At 56.6% G+C, this 17,965-nt stretch overlaps 1 protein-coding gene across 3 annotated transcripts; it reads left to right on the plus strand.

Annotated features, from left to right (window-relative positions):
* The first annotated feature begins 419 nt into the window (after positions 1–419).
* Positions 420–17,849, plus strand: TPST2 (tyrosylprotein sulfotransferase 2). 3 transcript variants are annotated; one of them, XM_027689508.1, is made up of 7 exons: positions 420–487; positions 8,362–8,421; positions 11,411–12,313; positions 14,115–14,313; positions 15,984–16,034; positions 16,254–16,302; positions 17,043–17,849. In XM_027689508.1, exons 3-6 carry the CDS (start codon positions 11,478–11,480, stop codon positions 16,281–16,283), a joined length of 1,116 nt encoding a protein of 371 aa, XP_027545309.1. In that variant the 5' UTR covers positions 420–487; positions 8,362–8,421; positions 11,411–11,477; the 3' UTR covers positions 16,284–16,302; positions 17,043–17,849. The 3 variants fall into 3 exon arrangements, with proteins under 3 accessions (XP_027545309.1, XP_027545311.1, XP_027545310.1); XM_027689510.1 differs by lacking the exon at positions 420–487 and adding an exon at positions 589–638; XM_027689509.1 differs by lacking the exon at positions 420–487 and adding an exon at positions 754–1,984.
* The last annotated feature ends 116 nt before the right edge of the window (positions 17,850–17,965 follow it).

The raw sequence follows: 17,965 nt of genomic DNA on the forward strand, positions 1-17,965 counted from the left end.
CCCCTTTCCCATCCCGTCCGGGCACCTCGGGTGGCGTTTTCCTGCGCTCCCACGCCGCTCATTAGCGACGGCGGTGATTAATTACAGCGATAGCAGTGACGGCAGCGCTGGCACAGGCAGCAGCACCGGGGCCGGGGGATGACGGCGCAGCTGCGGACAGCGCGGTCCGGGGCTGTCCCGGGCCCGGGACCCCGCACGACTGCGGGGCCACGGCCGGTACCGACACCGGTACCGACACCAGCACCGACACCGGTGCCGGCACGGGCACGGGCACGGGCACGGGCACGGGCAGGGCTCGCGCTCCCGCGTGCCGCCCGCGTGTCCCGGGCACGCGCACACAAACACACGCGCACACGCCCGCGCGCTCCCGGTGCCGCCCGGTGCCTGGGGCGCGCGGCGCACGCGCGGTGCGGCGCGCGGGGATCCCGGCCCCTCGTGCGCGTGACGTCGCCGCGTCTCGCGCCGCTCCGGGCCGGCGGCGGCCCCGGTGAGTGGAGCGGGGGGGGCACCGGGGAACGGGGGAACGGGGAACGGGGGATCGGCCCCGCCCGGCCCCGCCCCGCCCCGGCACCGTGTGTGTCACCCCGGCCGGCAGGTGACAGCGGCGGGGCTGCGCGGCGGGCGGTGCGCGGGACTCGGTACCGGCGGGCGGTGCGGGCGGCGCGGGCAGGGCTCGGGGCTCAGTGGGTGGCGGAGCGGCGGGGGATGCTCGGTGCGCAGTGCGGGGGGTGCGCGGGTGCACAGAGCGGTGCTCGGAAGGGTACTCGGTGCACCGTACTGGGTGCTCAGAACGGTGCAAGGTGCCCGGTGCAGGATGCTCGGTGCTGGGTACGCGGAGCGGTGCTCGATGCTCAGAGCAGTGCAGAGTGCTCAGTGCGGGATGCTCAGAGTGGTGCAGGGTGTTCGGTGCTGAGTTCACAGAGGGGTGCTCGGTGCTGGGTGCACAGAGCAGTGGCCGGTGCAGGGTGTTCCATGCTGGGTTCACGGAGTGGTGATGGGTGCTGGGAGCAGGATGCTCAGTGCTGGGTTCACAGGGTGGTGCTGGGTGCAGGGTACGTTCTGTGCAGTGCAGGATGTGCTGAGGGTGCCACAGGGTGCTCGGTGCACGGTGCAGGATATGTGGCAGGTGCCACGGGGTGCTCAGCACAGGGTACTCCTTGTGCCTTTCTCCCCTTGTTCCTGCTATCTGGCACCCACTCCCCATGCCCCTGCTCCCCTGGCACCTTCCTGGCAGCCCAGCATCAGCCCAGCCATGCCCCCCATAACCCAAGCATCACCATACAGAAGGGCACCCGTAGGCAGGGACTGTCCATCCATCTGGGTGTCCAGAGCTGAACTGGTGTCGGCACTGCCCTCCCCTGCCAGGGTGAGTGGGGTGGCCTGTGCTGCAGTCAGCTGAGCAGGTGAGTGTCGGGGGCAACCTGCACCTTTGGGTCTTGGTCAGCATCAGCCTCTGCTGTTGGCACAAGAGGTGTTTGCAGTGCTGAGGCCAGGGTGGCCGTGGGGTGCAGATCCCTTGTCAAAGGGGGTGCAGGTGGGTGCCCAAGCAGCTATGTTGGCACCTTGCAGCCCACCCAAAACACTGACACTGTCCTTGGCCGTGCCCATCTGTCACTTGCCCTGCGTGGCAGGGATGTGACATCCACGCTGTGTCCATAGCAAGCTCAAGTTCCTTGGGACTCATGGCCGGAGTTGCCATCCCAGCACTGTTGGCAGTGTGTCCCAGGGTGGGCAGTGTGAGCTGGGCCGATGTCCTCCATGGGCAAAGGGGGGTTTGCATCACACAGACCTTTGCTCTGTCCCTTGCTGTGTTTGTTTGCACGCTCCGGCTCTGTCCAAAAAACATCTCACAGCTTGAAACCCCTTAACTTGCCTCCCTTTGCCAGTCAGAGCCACCCTGCCAGCTGCTTGGGTGCACTGTGGGGTGGCAAGTCCCCCCTCGGCACAGCAGTGCTGCTCCCTTCTGCTCGGGCGCCAAGCAAGGGTGAGTGCAGAGCTCAGAATGATTGGTGCTAACAGGTTTCCAAATTTGCCGTTGCTTTTCTGGGAACGGTGCAGCGTGCTCGTGGGGAGCTGTCAAGTGCCAACGCAGGTTCCTGCGAGCAGGGTTTGCCATCCTGTGCCTGGTGGCAGCTGATGCTCTGTGGCTGCTGCGTGAGTGAGGCACGGCAGGAGCAGCCGTGCTGTGGTGCCCACAGGGAGCTGAGGGTCTGTGGGGGGCTCACACAGCGGGGGCAACAGCTGAGCTGGGGACCATGGGGGTCCTTCCCAGCGTCACCTGCAGCAGCTGGCATTGGGGGAGCATCACTGCGGGGGAGTAAGTGCAGAGTTGTGCCCTCCACACTGGTGAGATGTGCCAGGCCAGGGGGTGGGAGCTGCCGTGGGGTCTTCGCAGGACACTGGTGGACTCACCAGGACAGGCAGGCCCAGGCCACTGCCATGCTCTGCCTGTAGGTTTTACAAACTGTATTAGTAATTTCTGTTGCTATTTTAAGGAGATTTTTCCAAAGGCAGTTTGCATTACGGATATGCTGAGCCTTCAGGGATGTGTGGGATGGCAGGAGTGCTGTTAAAATGCAGGGACTGTCAAGAAGATTTTTGGAGAGAGAAAACAAACCCCAGCAGGTGGTTTTATTTGGCACCCTACAGATGCGCCTTCTGATGAATTTGTGATGCCTTGAGGAACCTCAGCCTCGTGCCTCAGCCAGGCGTGTTTCCCTTTGGATTCTGCAGGCAGCGAGTGTGCGGAACGCGGGAGAAGCTTGCCATGGTATTGGCTGCCTGCTTTGGTTCACAACGTCGTTCAAGCCTCTAGTTCTGCAGTTCTAAACACCTGTCTGCCTCCAATTCTGCAGCAATTCTCTCACAGAAATCCTGTCTCAAGGAGAATAATGCTTTTTTTCCCCTTTTTTGTCTCCAGTCCATCCTGTGCTGGCCTCATGGCGCAGGCAGGAGGGTGTGCTGGGGCTGGCCCTGCTGAGGAGCCTTTTGTCCCCTCACAGGGACAGCAAACAAGAACAGCAGCAGGGGATTGCTCAACCCACAGTGCTCGGAAGTGAAGCAAGTTGCTGGTTCCCATCGTGCATTCCCAGGCCAGTGACCCCAAACTGAGACCGGGGACTCCACAGGTGGTTGCAGCGTCCAGATGCTTCTCCATGGACAAGTGACCATGGGTGTTTTAGCTCCGGAGCCGCTGCAGCCCACAGGCTGCTCTGGGAAGGGGGAAGCAGCCAGGGTTTTTCCAGTGCTCCTGTTCCTGCTCGGTGCTGGGATGGATCCTGTGGTGTGAGTGGCTGTTCCTGGCAGTGGCTGAGCTGCAAGGGGGTTGGGAGAGCAGCTGGCCCCCCTGGCAGCTGTGCTCACAGCTGGCTGTGGGCCAGCGGGGCTGGGTGGCATCCAAGGGAAGGGCACCAAGCAGGGGAAGGGCACCAAGCACAAGGCCTTGGTGGCCCAGCATTTGCAGATGCAAGTGGCAGCAGAGGCTCACAGCCGGGCTCCTGCAGACAGGAAAGCACTCGGATGTGCCGTGCAGGGTGGTTTGGCTGACAGTCAGCAGCCACGCAGTCTCGGAAGGACCCGGTTCCGTTTCTTCCTTCCATGGTTTCACAAGGGCTACTCCCGTGCCGGGGCTTGGTGGGGTTCGTTTCCTGTCCTTGCTGGGGCTGTGCCAGCACACGGGCTTGGGGTGCCGGTGCTTCCCAAAGTTTCTGGCTTTGTGGAAATGCCAAATGCTTGCCCTTGTGGCATCCGTTGTGCCGAGGCCGTCTGGGCCACAGTGGAGATCCTGGGCCTGGTCCGTGTTCAGGGTTCCTGAGGCCTCGAGCTGCAGGAAGTGGGACAAGGATGAGCAGAGGGGCTGGCAGAGATGAGGTACAGCAGTGTCCCCTCTCCCCTCACTGCCTGTGATGAGCAGCAGTGTCCCCTCTCTGTCCTCCCTGCCCTCCCCTCAGACAGTGCCTCCAGTCCTGGGGCTGCCGCTGCTGCTCCTGCATGGGGAAATAAACCACTTTGATTTTGTTTCTTAAGCAAATTTGAGGTTTTGGGGTTTCTCTTGCAGAAACAATTTTTTATTTGCAAATCCTGATCCTTGTGCGTGCAAGAATAGAGCTTGTTGAGACTTAGGGTTTGGCCTGTGGATTGAGAAAATATTTTTTGAAGATACTTACTGTTTTTTCTAGCAGTTCCTCTGACTTCTCTTTCTCCCTATTGTATGGCAGGCTCTGACCACCCACATTCCCACAGGGAATCTTTGTGCAGTCGTGGGAGGGAAGAGTTGTTTGCATTGGGTGTGGTGAGTGAACATGGGGGCTGCAACCTCCAGTTCCCATTGCCATATGCCTCTCTGCTTTGGGGATCCCTGGGGCATACCCTGGCCCTGGGGTGGGAGTTGGAGGGACCTGGTCAGAGGCATGGGGAGGGCTCATGGAATCATCACAGAATTATGGAATGGTTTGGGTTGGAAGGGACCTTAAAGATCTTCTAGTTCCAACCTTCTGCCATGGGCAGGGACACCTTCCACTAGACCAGGTTGCTCAGAGCTCCATCCAGCCTGGCCTTGAACACTTCCAGGGCTGGGGCATCCACAACTTCTCTGGGCAAGGGGAACAGGAGGACAGCTCTGTGTCTCCCGAGAGCCCCCTCATCCAGCTCTGAGCAGGGAGCAGGACAGTGGGCTCCTGGGTCAGGGCACAAGGGGAGCCAGCAAGGGAGCGTCTCTCTGGCTGCAGCGTCGCTGCAGTGGCACCTGCACTGGCTTTGCCTTTGTCCCCCCTGAGGCAGCAACTGCAGAGTAATTAAGGAAAGGTGAAGCTCTGTGGGTTGATTAAAAGTCAGGAGCTCCCTCCAAAGCACAGAGCTCATGTCCTGTTTCAGCACAGGCACTTCCGACGTGGAGACGGAGCTGATCTGGTGGCTCCATCCATCACTGGGGGATCACAGACACCCCTCCTGCTTCGGTCCCCATCCCTCACAGCCTGTGGCATGGAGTGGGGGGCTCTCCCTTCCCCTCCTGTCCCCCCTCACTCGTCTCGGTTCTTCCAGCAGCAGCTCTGTCTCCCCACCCTGCACCTTGAGCAAAGGGGAGATGTGTCAAGCCCCTTCCCCCTGGCTTTGCTGGAGCCTTGCTGGGGCATGGTGGGCATGGAGCCAGGTGCTGGGTAGGTGCCTCCATGCCCGGCTCCTGCCAGCAGCTTTTACTTTGGGCATTTCATAATTAATCAGCCACTTTAGGCCGAGGGCCGTTGCTGCCTGGGGTTGGCAGGGTGGATGCTGCGGTTTCCATCGCCGGACCATAAAATGCCATCACTGAGCTTGGAACGAGGGATGGGCGGAGGGAAGATTCTGTAAATTGGTGGGATTTTTATTGTTTGAGGAACACTGTAGCATTGAGCAGGATAATAAAATGTTTTGCTAATCATAGCCTTGAGGCGATAAACCAGCCGTCCATTTGTGCTGTGAAATGTCTGTGGATTCTTTGCTGATGTGATTTAGAGCCTGTTGGAGCCAGCTGGTGCACCGTGTCTGTATCCCTGGCCAGGCTCTCCGGGATGGAGTGCTGGGGTGCTCAGCTGGAATCCATGGAGTAGCTCGGGGCTCTCACCTCTCAGGCTTTTCCAAGTGAGAAAGCCAGTAGTTGAAACTGGCACACACTGCCTTAATCCTCAGGGCATCAGATTCTACTGGTTTATTTTTCTAGGTACCCAGCAGTGAGAATAAATTCCTCCTTCCCCTCTGAGCTGGTTGTGTGCTAAGATGCAGCTGGAGCACCCTCTGTGTGATTTGGGTGCTTGAACACTTATCCTTTTGAGTGTTTCTTTCAGTTTTATTTGGGATTTTTTTGGATTTTACAGTTTTTGTTGGCGGTGCAAATGCAAACCACAGTGCTGCTAGTGCTATTTGGGGATTTTCCAAGGGACACAGAATCCTGAAGTGCTCTAAACTCCTGGTGTTTTTACTGTGATTGGCCTCTGGTTGTGGTGGATGTTCTGGGTTCATGGCCTGCCGTGCATTTTCAGCTTTAGTCACCAAACCTGTCCTGCTATTGGTGGTGCTGCTTTCGCCACGCGGTGGCTGAAAGCAGCTAGTTTTGTTGTTGTGGGGTTTTTTTTTGAGTGCTGCAGCTTAATTTTGTGCATATCAAAGTGGCTCTGAGGCTCCAGCTGTGGCTTGCCTGCAGCAGAGGTGGGTGCAGAGCCCCTGTTCCACTGCCAGCGCTGCAGCATCGATCGGGGTGGGCAGGTTGGACCCTGCTCGCTACAGATTGCTGTCCCATGGGATCAATCCCGATCCATGCCATGCCTGGGCAGATGAGCAGGAGTTGGGGGTTGTGCAGTGGGGCTGACGCAGCACTCGGCGACCGCGGCCGCCCCCGCGGTGCCTCCGTGGGCACCCGGCGGGGATCAGGGCTGTCCCGTGCTCGCCGTGTCCTGGAGCTGCTCATCAGAGTGGGTGAATACTTTGAAATTTGTTGATCAGCTTTCATTTGGGCTGCTTGGAAACAGATGGAGAGACACCCCGTGTCAGTGTGCCAGCAGTGCCAGCAGCCTGTCCCTTCCTGCTGCGCACCCTCAGCCCCCGACAGCTCTTCCTGGCTTTTTCCTCCCGGAGGCTTGTCCGCTCTGCTGTTTGCTGCTGCCTCCTCCAAGCAGGATGGGAGTATCCCTGTCCTGATAAGGGAGGTACCTGGGAGTCATCAGGTGTTTTGAAACATGATGTTGCCACCAGACAGGGACCGTGAGGAAAAGGGCTGCTGTCACAACCACCACTGGCAGTGACAGGGTTGGGCTGAGCTCAGGTTGTGATGAAGCAGTGGTCCTCAGGCAAGCTGTGTTTATTTTTGTAAATGAACTGTAGACTATTAATTAAGTAATTAAATATTGCTGATTTGTAAAGATGCGAGTTGGATATATTAGGACATTTCTTGCTGACCGCAGTTCCTGCTGCTGTTCCGCCACAAAGGCGCCTCCAGTTCCTCATCCTTTTATTAAGCACCAACAAATTAAGCTCAAATTTTCCAGGCCACACCTACGTCTTTCGGGGAAGCTGCAGTTAGTGACAATCATTTCTGGGAATGTTTTAAAGAAAAATGCAGCTTCTGATTGTATGGAGCTTCTCGTAGACACTGTTTTTGTGGTTGTTTTCACACTTTAAAAAATGGGGTCAATGTTGTTTCATCACTGCAGGTGGTGCTGGGCCCAGCGGTGCTGGCGCACGGGGCTGTTCCCGGTGCTGCCGGTGGTTTACCCGTTCCCACCGCAGGTGCTGGGTCATGGGGCTGTGGTTGCTCAGAGCTCGGTGCTGGAGCCCGGCTGGCAGTGACACCCTGCGCAGTGCCAGGAAGGAAGTCAGCAAGCGAGTGCATGTCCGTGTGTCTGTCTGTGTGTGTCTGTGCACGGGCAGGAGCTGGAGCTGTTTCCGGAGCGGGGTGCCTTGGGGTGGGCTGTTAAACTGCTGCTGTTCCCTGATCCAGAGCATTTGTGGCACTGCAGAAGTGCATCCAGGGATGCAGATGCTGCTCCGTGGGCATGCAGCCTCATCCAGAGCTGAAATCCCGCGGTCCATGGAGGCCAGGCCAGGGTCGAGCAGGAAGCCTGGCAGGGAAGAAGCGCAGCATGTGCACTGCGGATAAGGCCTCCCGAAGTTCATGCTGGGTGGAGTTTCCCTCTGGTTTCTCGTTGGTGCTGAAGCAGAGGGGCTGGTGACACTCGATGGCAGGAGAGGAGGAGACTTGGGTGTCTGGAATAGCAATTAGTGTCTGTCCTTGAAATGTTCTAAAAAACATCCTCTGAGGCCGGGACACTGTCATGTATTGAGGGGCAGCTGACTGGGAAGGGCCAAGTGGCAGCAGCCCTATGACAAGCCAGCGCCCTGTGCACCCACCGTGATCCTTGGAGCAGAGTGACGTCCTCCCATCCCGCTGGGTCCCGGTCCCTCGGGGTACTCTGCTGCAGCACAATGTCTCTGAGCTGTCCCTGGGATGTGCCTGTAGGGTGGCTCCAGCCAAGGCGCTGCAGGTGGCTGCTGGGCTCCCCGGGGAGGGGGCAATCCCTGTGGGGCACGTGCCAGGTCATTGTGGGAAACCTGGTGTACAGGGGTTCAGCTCCCTACCTGGAGGGATTCGTGTGCTCTGAGGGGCTGGTGCTGCTGCCCTGGGGGGTGGTGAGGCTGGAGAGAGCTTTGTTCCTTGGGCTGGAGCCGGGAGGTCCTGGCAGCATGGGCAGCTCCTGGTGCCAAGGCTTTGCTGGGACCACCTTTCCCTGGGAGGGACGGGAGGGAGGCTGTGGGCAGGAGTGGAAGGTGCCAAGGAGGAGAGCACATATGTACAGTAAATAAATCAACATTTTGGCTTCTCTTCCCCATCAGGTGTTCTGGAGGTTGCAGCATGAAGCTCGGCTAGCAGCAAAATGACCTTATGGGGGCAAGGTAAGCACACATGGGTTGTTGGTTCCCCTGGGATGCTGGGTAAATGTTTCATGTCTGTCCACACCAGCAGTGGTGCCCCATGAATACTGTGTTGCCTTCACAAGCTGACAGGAGGTGGTGTAAGCCTTGTTCATGTTAATGGTCCATCAGCATGTGAATAGGGAAGGCTCTGTGCCTGTAGGACCTCTTGTCACTCTGCTGTCACTTCCCTGCTGGTTCCCATCCTCCCCCATGCTCTGAGTGCCCTCCTTGCCCTGATGGTGGTCAGGGATGGAGCCCCTGGCTGTGGGTCACAGCCCCTCCCTGTCCTGTGGTGTCCAACCTGCACTCGGGGGCTTCAGCCTGGGGTTGGCTGCTGGCACTTTGATTTCTGCTCCCATGTCTCCAGTGCCTGCCATGATGTGCTAGAGAAGCCCCTAAGAGCTCCCTAATTCCTGCTGGATTGGGAAGCTCTCAGGGCCAGCTTGGGCATCTGAACGACTGTTGTCTCTGGAAGGGTTGTCTTTGATCAGACAGCTATGCACCTAATTATACCATGATTCCACCACAGTGTCTGCTCTGGAGGAAATGACCCATCCCTCTTCCCTCACAGACTAATGAGCTCCATATATTTTAGGAAATTCTTAACAGAGAATTGCACAAAGAGTTGAGAGCCAACCGGGCTGTTTGCAGTTGCTCCCAGCCTGCTGCCAGACACGCTCGTGGGTATTGTTCAGCCCACCTGGCACACCGGGATGATCCCACTGGAGAAGTTTGTTCCATTCCAGCCCTCACAGGGCCTGTGGCTGCCATGCAGGAGCAGAGGCAGAGTCCCAGAGCACAACAGTGGGAAGAAGCCATGCTCCTGTGGGCAGCTTCCTCTCCTGCTGCTTCATGGAGTGAGAGCTTCCCCACGCTGGTGGTGTTGGATGGGAGTGGTGGGGGCTGTGTCCATGCCCGCCAGACAGGCAGGACAGTCCCCAGGCATGCAGAATCATTTAGGTTGCAAAAGACCTTCAGGATCATTGAGTCCAACCTGTGACCCATCACCACCTTGTCAACCAGACCAGAGCACTGAGTGCCACATCCAGTCGTTCCTTGGACACCTCCGGGGATGGGGGCTCCACCCTGAGCAGCCCATTCCAGTGCTTGACCACCCTTTCTGTAATGAAATTCCTCCTGATGTCCAACCTGAACCTCCCTGGCACAGTTTGAGGCCGTGTCCTGCTTGTGGTGCTGGTACCACAGCCCCCAGCACTCAGCATGAGCACATGAGCGAGTCCCTTTGTTCCCTCTGCGGCTCAGATGAAGCTGCTGGAGCATCTCGGTGGGAACTGCTCCCTGTCAGCTGTTTTTTGGGAGAACAGAGTACTTCTGTGCTCCAGCCTCCTTTCACACTGCAGCCTTTCCTGCTAATTAGCCTGTCTTGGTCTGCATCACCCTAATTATTCCATTGGCCCTAAATCCTGCAATCCACTGCCATCCTTTGAAATGGGTCTTGTGGCATTTGCAATTATTTTTGGGCGAACATTTGAATATATTTACATGACTGAAACAGATGAAGATAGCAGGAAGGAGCAACACTTGCCTTGTTAATGGCTCTGACTCTGCTTGGTGCTGCAAAAATACCAGAGCTGTTGGATATCCCTCTAATCTACATCCCAAGAAAGCCACATACTTTTATCTGAGACCTGGGCATGCAGTTGAGACTGTTTAACCTGGATGTCACTGAGCAGCTGGCCAAGATGGACCAGGGAGTAAAGAGCCACAAAAATAGTTTGGTGGTGATGTTACTGTGCTACTGGGCTGGGAAAGTGTGTCCCTGGGCTGGCACAGGGGCTCTGCCTGGGCAGAAGTGGATAAAAACCGAGTGGGCAGATGGGAACAGTGGAATGGGATGTCAGGGGCTGGAAGGGGGGACCAAAGCAAGTCCCCAAGCAGTTGGAAAGGAGGGCAGGGGCAGGGAGGCTGCCAGACTCCGGGCTCTCTCCTGCCTGCTCCCTGCTCTGCACAGGCCGCTGCGCAATGTGCTCCTTTGGGGAGAGAGTTGACAGGAGAAAACACTTTTTTGGAGCAGTTCTTTGGCCTGTCAGCAAAACAGAATGCACGGACGGCCCGTTCCTTCCACTCCATTCAGCTCCCGCCCCAGCCACATAATCGCAAAGAACTGGAAATCCTGGGGTGAGCCCAGGGGAGGATTGCAAAACCTGCACTCGCAACTGGGGCGGATGGGGGGAGGGGGTGGGAAGCGGTGCCAGCCTTCCCGGGAGTCCCTCTGGGCACGCAGCAGAGCTGGGCACTCGCAGAGGCTGCAGCTTTCCTGCTGGATGTCCTACCGAGCCCTGGAAAACCCAAAGAGTCTTCGTGCCAGATGAAGTTTCAAGGATTTCTCTGTCAGGTCAGTCTCCGGAGGCAGGGCAGGGTGTTGAACACTGTGTGTGGCTGTTCACTGTCAGATGGTTGAGTTTCTCAGTGTTTCATTCTAACGGCTTCTCCTGACTCAGACACTTAAGATTTGCATGAGAGGCGTTTGTTTTTCTCTTGTTTCAGCTTCCCCCTCCCTTTTGACCACAGGGTTAAACTAAAGAAAATGTAGGAAGGAGGCAGGTGGCTGAGATGTGAGCAGTGGTGGAGTGCTGACTCGGGTTTGGGAGGAATAACTTTAGGGAGGGTTTGGGCTTCATCTGGGATGCGACAGGCTCTCTGTAAAGATTTTCTTTAAGGACTCAGTGGGTATACATGGCCCCTCCTCTCCAAAACATTCCTGGAGCTTTGCTCCAGCTGTAAACCTGTGTTTCTGGGAACACAAACAGCACAGAAATTGTCTCTTTGGGTGTGCACTGACAGAGACTTTAATTACCTGCCGGGTGGAAGGCATGGAGTCTGGGAGTTGCTGATAAGTGAAGGAGATGATGAAATCCTGGATGGTGTCAGCATCCTGCTGGAGCCAGGCTGGATTATGGGCTGGAGTGTGGGTCCTACTCCTCTGACCATGCCATTTCTCTTGCAGATGCCCATGGGGTTGGACACTCACTAGCTGAGAGCTGAAGTCCCCAGCCTGTGCCCAGGAGAGCAGGATGCGGGTCACCATGCGGAGGGTGCTGCTGGTGCTGGGCTCGGTGGCCGCCTTGATGGTGACTCTGCACCTCGGCCATCAGGTTCTGGAGTGCCAGCAGGTCCTGAGCGAGAGGAGGCACAGGCTGATGAGACCCGAGAACGAGGAGCTGGTCATGATGGACGCCAACCACGTCGAGTACCGTTACAGCAAGGACATGCCCCTGATCTTCATCGGGGGGGTCCCACGCAGCGGCACCACGCTCATGAGGGCCATGCTGGACGCCCACCCCGAGGTGCGCTGCGGGGAGGAGACCCGCATCATCCCCCGCGTGCTGGCCATGCGCCAGGCCTGGTCCAAGTCCGGGCGGGAGAAGATGCGCCTGGACGAGGCGGGGGTGACGGACCAGGTCCTGGACGCCGCCATGCAGGCCTTCATCCTGGAAGTGATCGCCAAGCACGGCGAGCCCGCCAGGTACTTGTGCAACAAGGACCCCTTCACGCTCAAGTCCTCTGTCTACCTGTCCAGGCTGTTCCCCAATTCCAAATTCCTCCTGATGGTGCGGGACGGCCGGGCCTCAGTGCACTCCATGATCACGCGGAAAGTGACGATCGCGGGCTTTGACCTGAACAGCTACCGGGACTGCCTGACCAAGTGGAACAAAGCCATCGAGGTGATGTACTCCCAGTGCCTGGAGGTCGGCCGGGCCCGCTGCCTGCCCGTCTACTACGAGCAGCTGGTGCTGCACCCCGAGCAGTCCATGCACAACATCATGAAGTTCCTGGACATCTCCTGGAGCGACACGGTGCTGCACCATGAGGAGCTCATTGGGAAGCCCGGCGGGGTGTCGCTTTCCAAGTGAGTCTCAGCTCCTTCCTCAGCTTCTCAAGGAGCATTTTCATTACACGAATCAGGTCAAGGCTAAAACTGGGGGCAAAGCTGTGTTGCTGGTGTTTGTGTGTGATTTTGGGGGGCAGAAGGAGCAACACATCAGTTGTACTGCAATAGGATTTATATTTCTGAGTAAGAGATGGCTTTAATGCTCCCAATCTGTTGTACTCCACAGAGCAGCTTGTCAAGCAAGGATTTCAGGAGCAGGTGACTGTTTAATCTCACTTGACACTGCAGAAATTATTTCAGTCTCTAATTTGGAAAGAACTGCTTGCTCTGAAACGTGAGCTCTTTAATACCTCTTTCTCTACCCGTCCTCAGATGCCTCCTCAGTGTGATTAGTTGTGCTGCTAATGATGATGAGCAGCAGTTCTTGCCAGGTCTGGGCAGAATCAAAGCAATCCCCGCTCCGTGGAGGCACACCCAGCACTCCCTCCTGGCCTCTCTGTATGCTGGGGGTGTTTACCTGCTCCCACTTTCTTTTCCTCTTTAAATGCTTTTTCTTTTCTAAGTGAAAGGCTTAAGTCAGGCTTAGCAAAATGTAATCAGCCGTGTAAGGGAATTATCTGAGTCTCTGTATCAATTGCTGGTGCCCTGGTGGTGAGGGCAGCAGGAGCCAGGGAGGATGTGCAGCTGCTCCGGTGCTCTGGGATGCCGTGGGTTTGCAGCCGGCTCTGCTTCCCTGTTTGCTCTGAGGAAATCTTGCCCAGGTTCCTTAAACAGATAAGATTTTGGATTTCCCTAGAGGCCCTGTGGTGCATCTGTGCTACAGCCCACACATCTTACATTATTTTCCTGTAATAAGGAGAGGTGTCCTGGTAACACCCTGACCCCAGTGAAGGATGAATCCCCCCTCTAGGACAAGAGGAAGCAGTCTCAAGTTGTGCCGGGAGAGGTTTAGATTGGATCTTTTGGAAAATTTCTTCATGGATAGAGTGGTCAGGCATTGGAACAGGTTTCCCAGGGCAGTGGTGGAGTCACTCTTGCTGAAAGTGTTCAAAGACACGTGGACGTGGTGCTTAGAGGGATGGTTAGTGGTGGCCTTGGCAATGATGGAGGAACAGTTGGAATTGATGATCTTAGAGGGCTTTTCCAGCCTTAATGATTCCATGATTCTATACAGGGGGACCTCACCTCTGGGGCTGTGCGACCCCCTGCCAGGGTGTGCTCCCCCAGATCAGGGCTGTGAGGGGACAGGGTTGCCCTGGGACTGCCCCTCTGTGCCTCACCCTGGCTCTGCCTCAGGTGTGCCTGGCAGGTGATGAGTGTTTGTATCCTGGGAGTGGAAGGGACATGTTGGGGCTGTTCAGCCTGGAGAGGAGAAGGTTGTGTAGAGACCTCACAGCACCTCCCAGGATCCGGAGAAAAGCCAGTGAGAGACTGTTCATCAGGAATTGTAGTGACAGGACAAGGGCGAATGGCTTCAAACTGGGGGAAATTTAGGTCAGATTTATGGAAGAAATTCTTCCCTGTGAGGGTGGTGAGGCCCTGGCACAGGGTACCCAGAGAAGCTGTGGCTGCCCCATCCCTGGAAGTGTTCCAGGCCAGGTTGGATGGGGGTCGGAGCAACCTGGTCTAGTGGAAGGTGTCCCTGCCCATGGCAATGGGGTGGGATAGGATGAGCTTTAAAGTCCCTTCCTACCCAAACCAGTCTGTGATTCGATGTTGAGGTGGCAGCGAGCCTGGCTGAGGCTGTTCTGTGTGAGCCCAGCACATGTATGAAATCCAACTTTAGTGTCTTTTGTTTTTTTTTCTTTTTTTTCCCCAGGATAGAAAGATCCACAGACCAGGTGATCAAGCCGGTGAACATGGAGGCGTTATCTAAATGGATCGGGCACATCCCGGGGGATGTACTGCAGGACATGGCCCACATCGCCCCGATGCTCGCCAGGCTGGGCTACGACCCCTACGCCAACCCCCCCAACTACGGCCACCCCGACCCCCTGGTTGTCAACAACACGCACAGGGTGAGTGTCACTGCCATGGGAGAGCAGAGCTGGGGGCTCACAGAGCCCCTGGAGCAGAGGAGGCTGCTGAGCCAGGTCAGGAGAGAGCAGGGGGGAAACAGATATAGAATCCCAGAGTCACTGAGGCTGGAAAAGACCTCCAAGACCCTTGAGTCCAACCTGTGCCTGATCCTCACCTTGTCACCCAGCCTAAAGCACTGAGTGACACATGGGCACCTCCAGGGATGGGGACTCCACCACTTCCCTGGGCAGCTCCTTTTAATGCCTGACAACTCTTTCTGTGAAAACATTCCTCCTTACGTCCAACCTCCCCTGGCACAGCTTGAGGCCGTTTCCTCTTGTCCTGTTCCTTGTTCCCTGGGAGCAGAGCCCGACCCCCCCCCCCCCCTCCCCCTCCTGTCAGGGAGTTGCAGAGAGCAACAAGGTCCCCCCTGAGCCTCCTTTTCTCCAGGCTGAGCCCCCCCAGCTCCCTCAGCCACTCCTGGTGCTCCATACTCTTTCCCAGCTCCGTTCCTTTCTCTGGACATGCTCCAGCAGCTCATTGTCTGTCTTGGAGTGAGGGGTCCAGACCTGGCACAGGATTTGAGGTGCGGTCTTCTCCTTGGGGAGGCTGGGAATGGCTGAGAGCTCCCCCAAGGTGGTTCCAGCCCAGCTGCGTGTTCCACGAGGAGCCTGATGGGGCTCGTGCTGACAATGCTGCCGATGGTTTTGTGGTGGTGTTTGTTTGTGGTGCTGTGGCAGATCCTGATTTGTCCCTCCCTGACCCAGCCCCGCTCCTGAACCCCAGCGTGGGCATTCCTGGTGTGTGCTGATGGTTTCTTTGGGCACTGTACCCTGGCTGGGACCTGGAACAGCATTCTGGCTGTGCTATGTCTGTGTGTAGCTCCACAGCCACTCCCATGCTCTCACCAGGAACACACGTGGAGGCTTGGAATGCCTTTGGGCAAAACCAACAGATTTTTCCTTTTTTTTTTGAATATTGACTCATGTCCCTGGAGCAGAACTGGAAGGAAGGAGCTGCAGTCCCAGCCAGCAGTTAGGAGGCAGAGGGAGGTTCCCATGTTTGGGGTGGGGCTCTGCAGCCCCCCAGTTCCCTGGGACAGTGCCCGTGGATGAGGTGTCCTTTGTCATGGTGGTGGGAGCAGGGTGGGACCAATCCCCGGGATGCTGTAGGCAGGCAGGGAAGTGGCAGCACTGACTGGGAGGTGGGAAGAGCTTCCCTGGAACTGCTCTGTGCTCCCAGCACTCTGGTCTCTCACAGCTCCTCAGCGCCTGCTGAGAGCTGTCCTGGGACACGGGTGGTTTTGGGGAACATCTGCCCTGGGCAGGGTCAGGGCCACTCTGGGTCTCTGATATGAACCTTTCAGTGTTTTTTGGATGGATTTGGAGAACTGGCATGGTGGTAAAACCAAAACATTGTCCCCTCTCAGACTAAGGGGGGAATTGACAATTGCTTGTGTCGGTTCCCTGCTCCCTGTCTTTATAGTCAAAAAGGATGAAACCTCCCATTTTTGCCCCAATATGACCCCATGATGTAGATCAAACCCCTGTCAGGATGTTCCACCTGGTTCAGGTGTCCTGGGACGTGGAACACATGGAATGGGGTGGATTGGCTGATGCTCATGGAGCCACTGCTCCAGAAGGGTCACTCCAGGTTCTCTTTCCCACAGGTTTTAAAGGGGGATTATAAAACACCGGCCAATCTGAAAGGTCACCTGCAGGTAAGAATCTGGTGTGCCCTGGGGGTTGTGTTTTTGGGTTAATCTGGGGTGTCTGGTCCCTGGCTCCCCCCTAGGGGTGTCTGCAGGCTGGGAATGTCCCTGCTCCCTTCCCTTGGTGAATGTCCCTGCTCCCTTCCCTCAGGGAACGTCCCTGCTCCCTTCCCTGGAGAATGCAGATGGTGGCTCAGAGCTGACCCTTCTGCTTCTGGGTTATTTCAGGTCACTCAGAACACGTCATCTTCTCACTAAGAAAATTAATGATTTCCAGGTAAGACCCTGTTAATTTTGGGATTTGGGCAAATCTACCCACATTGCTCCAGGATTGGCATTTGGTTTGTGTAATTTCTGTGGATTAACCAGGGCTCCAGGCATGCTTCTGATGCCAAAGATCATTCACAGTTGCCTTAGATCCTCCGAACAATGCTGCTGTGTGGGACCATTTGTCAGGATTTCTCTTCCTGAGCTCTGAGAACAGGCTTAAAGCAGCCAAATGAGAATCAGCCACTTGGGAGGGTCATTGCTGCCTGTCCCCACAGGCAGCACAGGGACGGGATGTGGAATGTGTGGATGGGCTGAGCTGCTCCCCAGCTGCCTCCAAGGACGTGCCATGGACCTGAGGAAGGGGATAGAAAACAAAGGAAAACATGATGGGAAACAAAGCTGCTGCCTTGGGCTTCTGCTCCAGAGACAACTGTTGACGTGTTGGATGTTTTTCCCTCTCTACCCTCTGCGCTAAAGCATAAAATGTCATTTTTGGTACTAAAACTGACCCTTTGAAAACTAATTCCTGTGTAAAAGCAGTCGGTTGGGCTAGAAAAAGATCAGAAGTTCTGAGAGAGGATCAGGAATTGTGTATCCAATGTCCTGGGCTGGGATTTGGTTCCTTGCTGACTGTGTTTTGTGTCACAGGGGCTTTAAACCATCCGTTGGGCACCACTGTGCTGGTGTGTGGGATCCTGCCCCTGAGGGGATCCTGCCCTGTGTTCTCCCTGTGTTTCTCTTTTCCAGAACGTTGCAAATGGCCTTTTGTTGCCCAAGAAGGAAGAGTTTGCACTGGCCCATGGAAATCGGTTCTCCAAGCATATTGCTTGCTCCTACTGTTGCCAAATGACTGCGCTCCAGGAATGTATTTGCATTTATTTGCAAAGGCCAAACGTGCTCCACGGCGGGAATGTCCTCGGCCTCTCCCAGCGCTCCGTGGGAAAAGCAGCTGTGGGAATCCAGGCTCGGGGGTGGTGGGAGGAGGATCCGTGTGTGCCGTGGCCGGAGGACTTGTTACATCTCGTGTCAGTGTCTTGTGACGCCGTTCCCTGTTCCTGGGAACAGCCCTCCCAGCACTGCTGTTCTGTATTCCTGGGGTCAGGAACAGCCACCCTGGTCCTGCTGTTCTGTATTCCTTGGATTGGGAACAGCCACCCTGGTCCTGCTGTTCCCTATTCCCAGGGTGGGGAACAGCCCTCCCAGCCCTACTGTTCTATATTTCTGGGGTTGGGAACAGGCATCTTGGCCTCGTTGTTCCCTAATTCCAGGGTTGGGAACAGTCATCCTGGGCCTGTTGTTCCTTATTCCCATGGTTGGGATCAGCCATCCTGATCCTGCCATTCCCTGTTCCCAGGCTCAAGAACAGCCGCCCTGTCCCTGCTGTTCCCAATTCCCAGGGTCAGGAATAGCCCCCTGGCCCTGCAGAGCCTTTGTGGTGTGCGTGCCCCCCTCCCCACACCCCCTCCCTGACCCTGCAGAGGCTATTGCAGAGTTAATATATGGCCCCCCTGCCCCCGGTGTCGGACACCATTAAAGTGTTGGTTTGATATTTAATATTTAATGTTTCAATATTTGATATTTAACAGCGCGGGCTCCGCCTCCCCCCCGTACTCCGCCGGGCCGTAGAGTGGCGCTGCGGGCGCGGCCCAGGCACGGCCGCTCCGCCCCTT

Source organism: Neopelma chrysocephalum, unplaced genomic scaffold (genome assembly GCF_003984885.1).
Source record: "Neopelma chrysocephalum unplaced genomic scaffold, ASM398488v2 Primary Assembly neopelma1_77, whole genome shotgun sequence".
NCBI classification, from domain to species: Eukaryota; Metazoa; Chordata; class Aves; order Passeriformes; family Pipridae; genus Neopelma; species Neopelma chrysocephalum.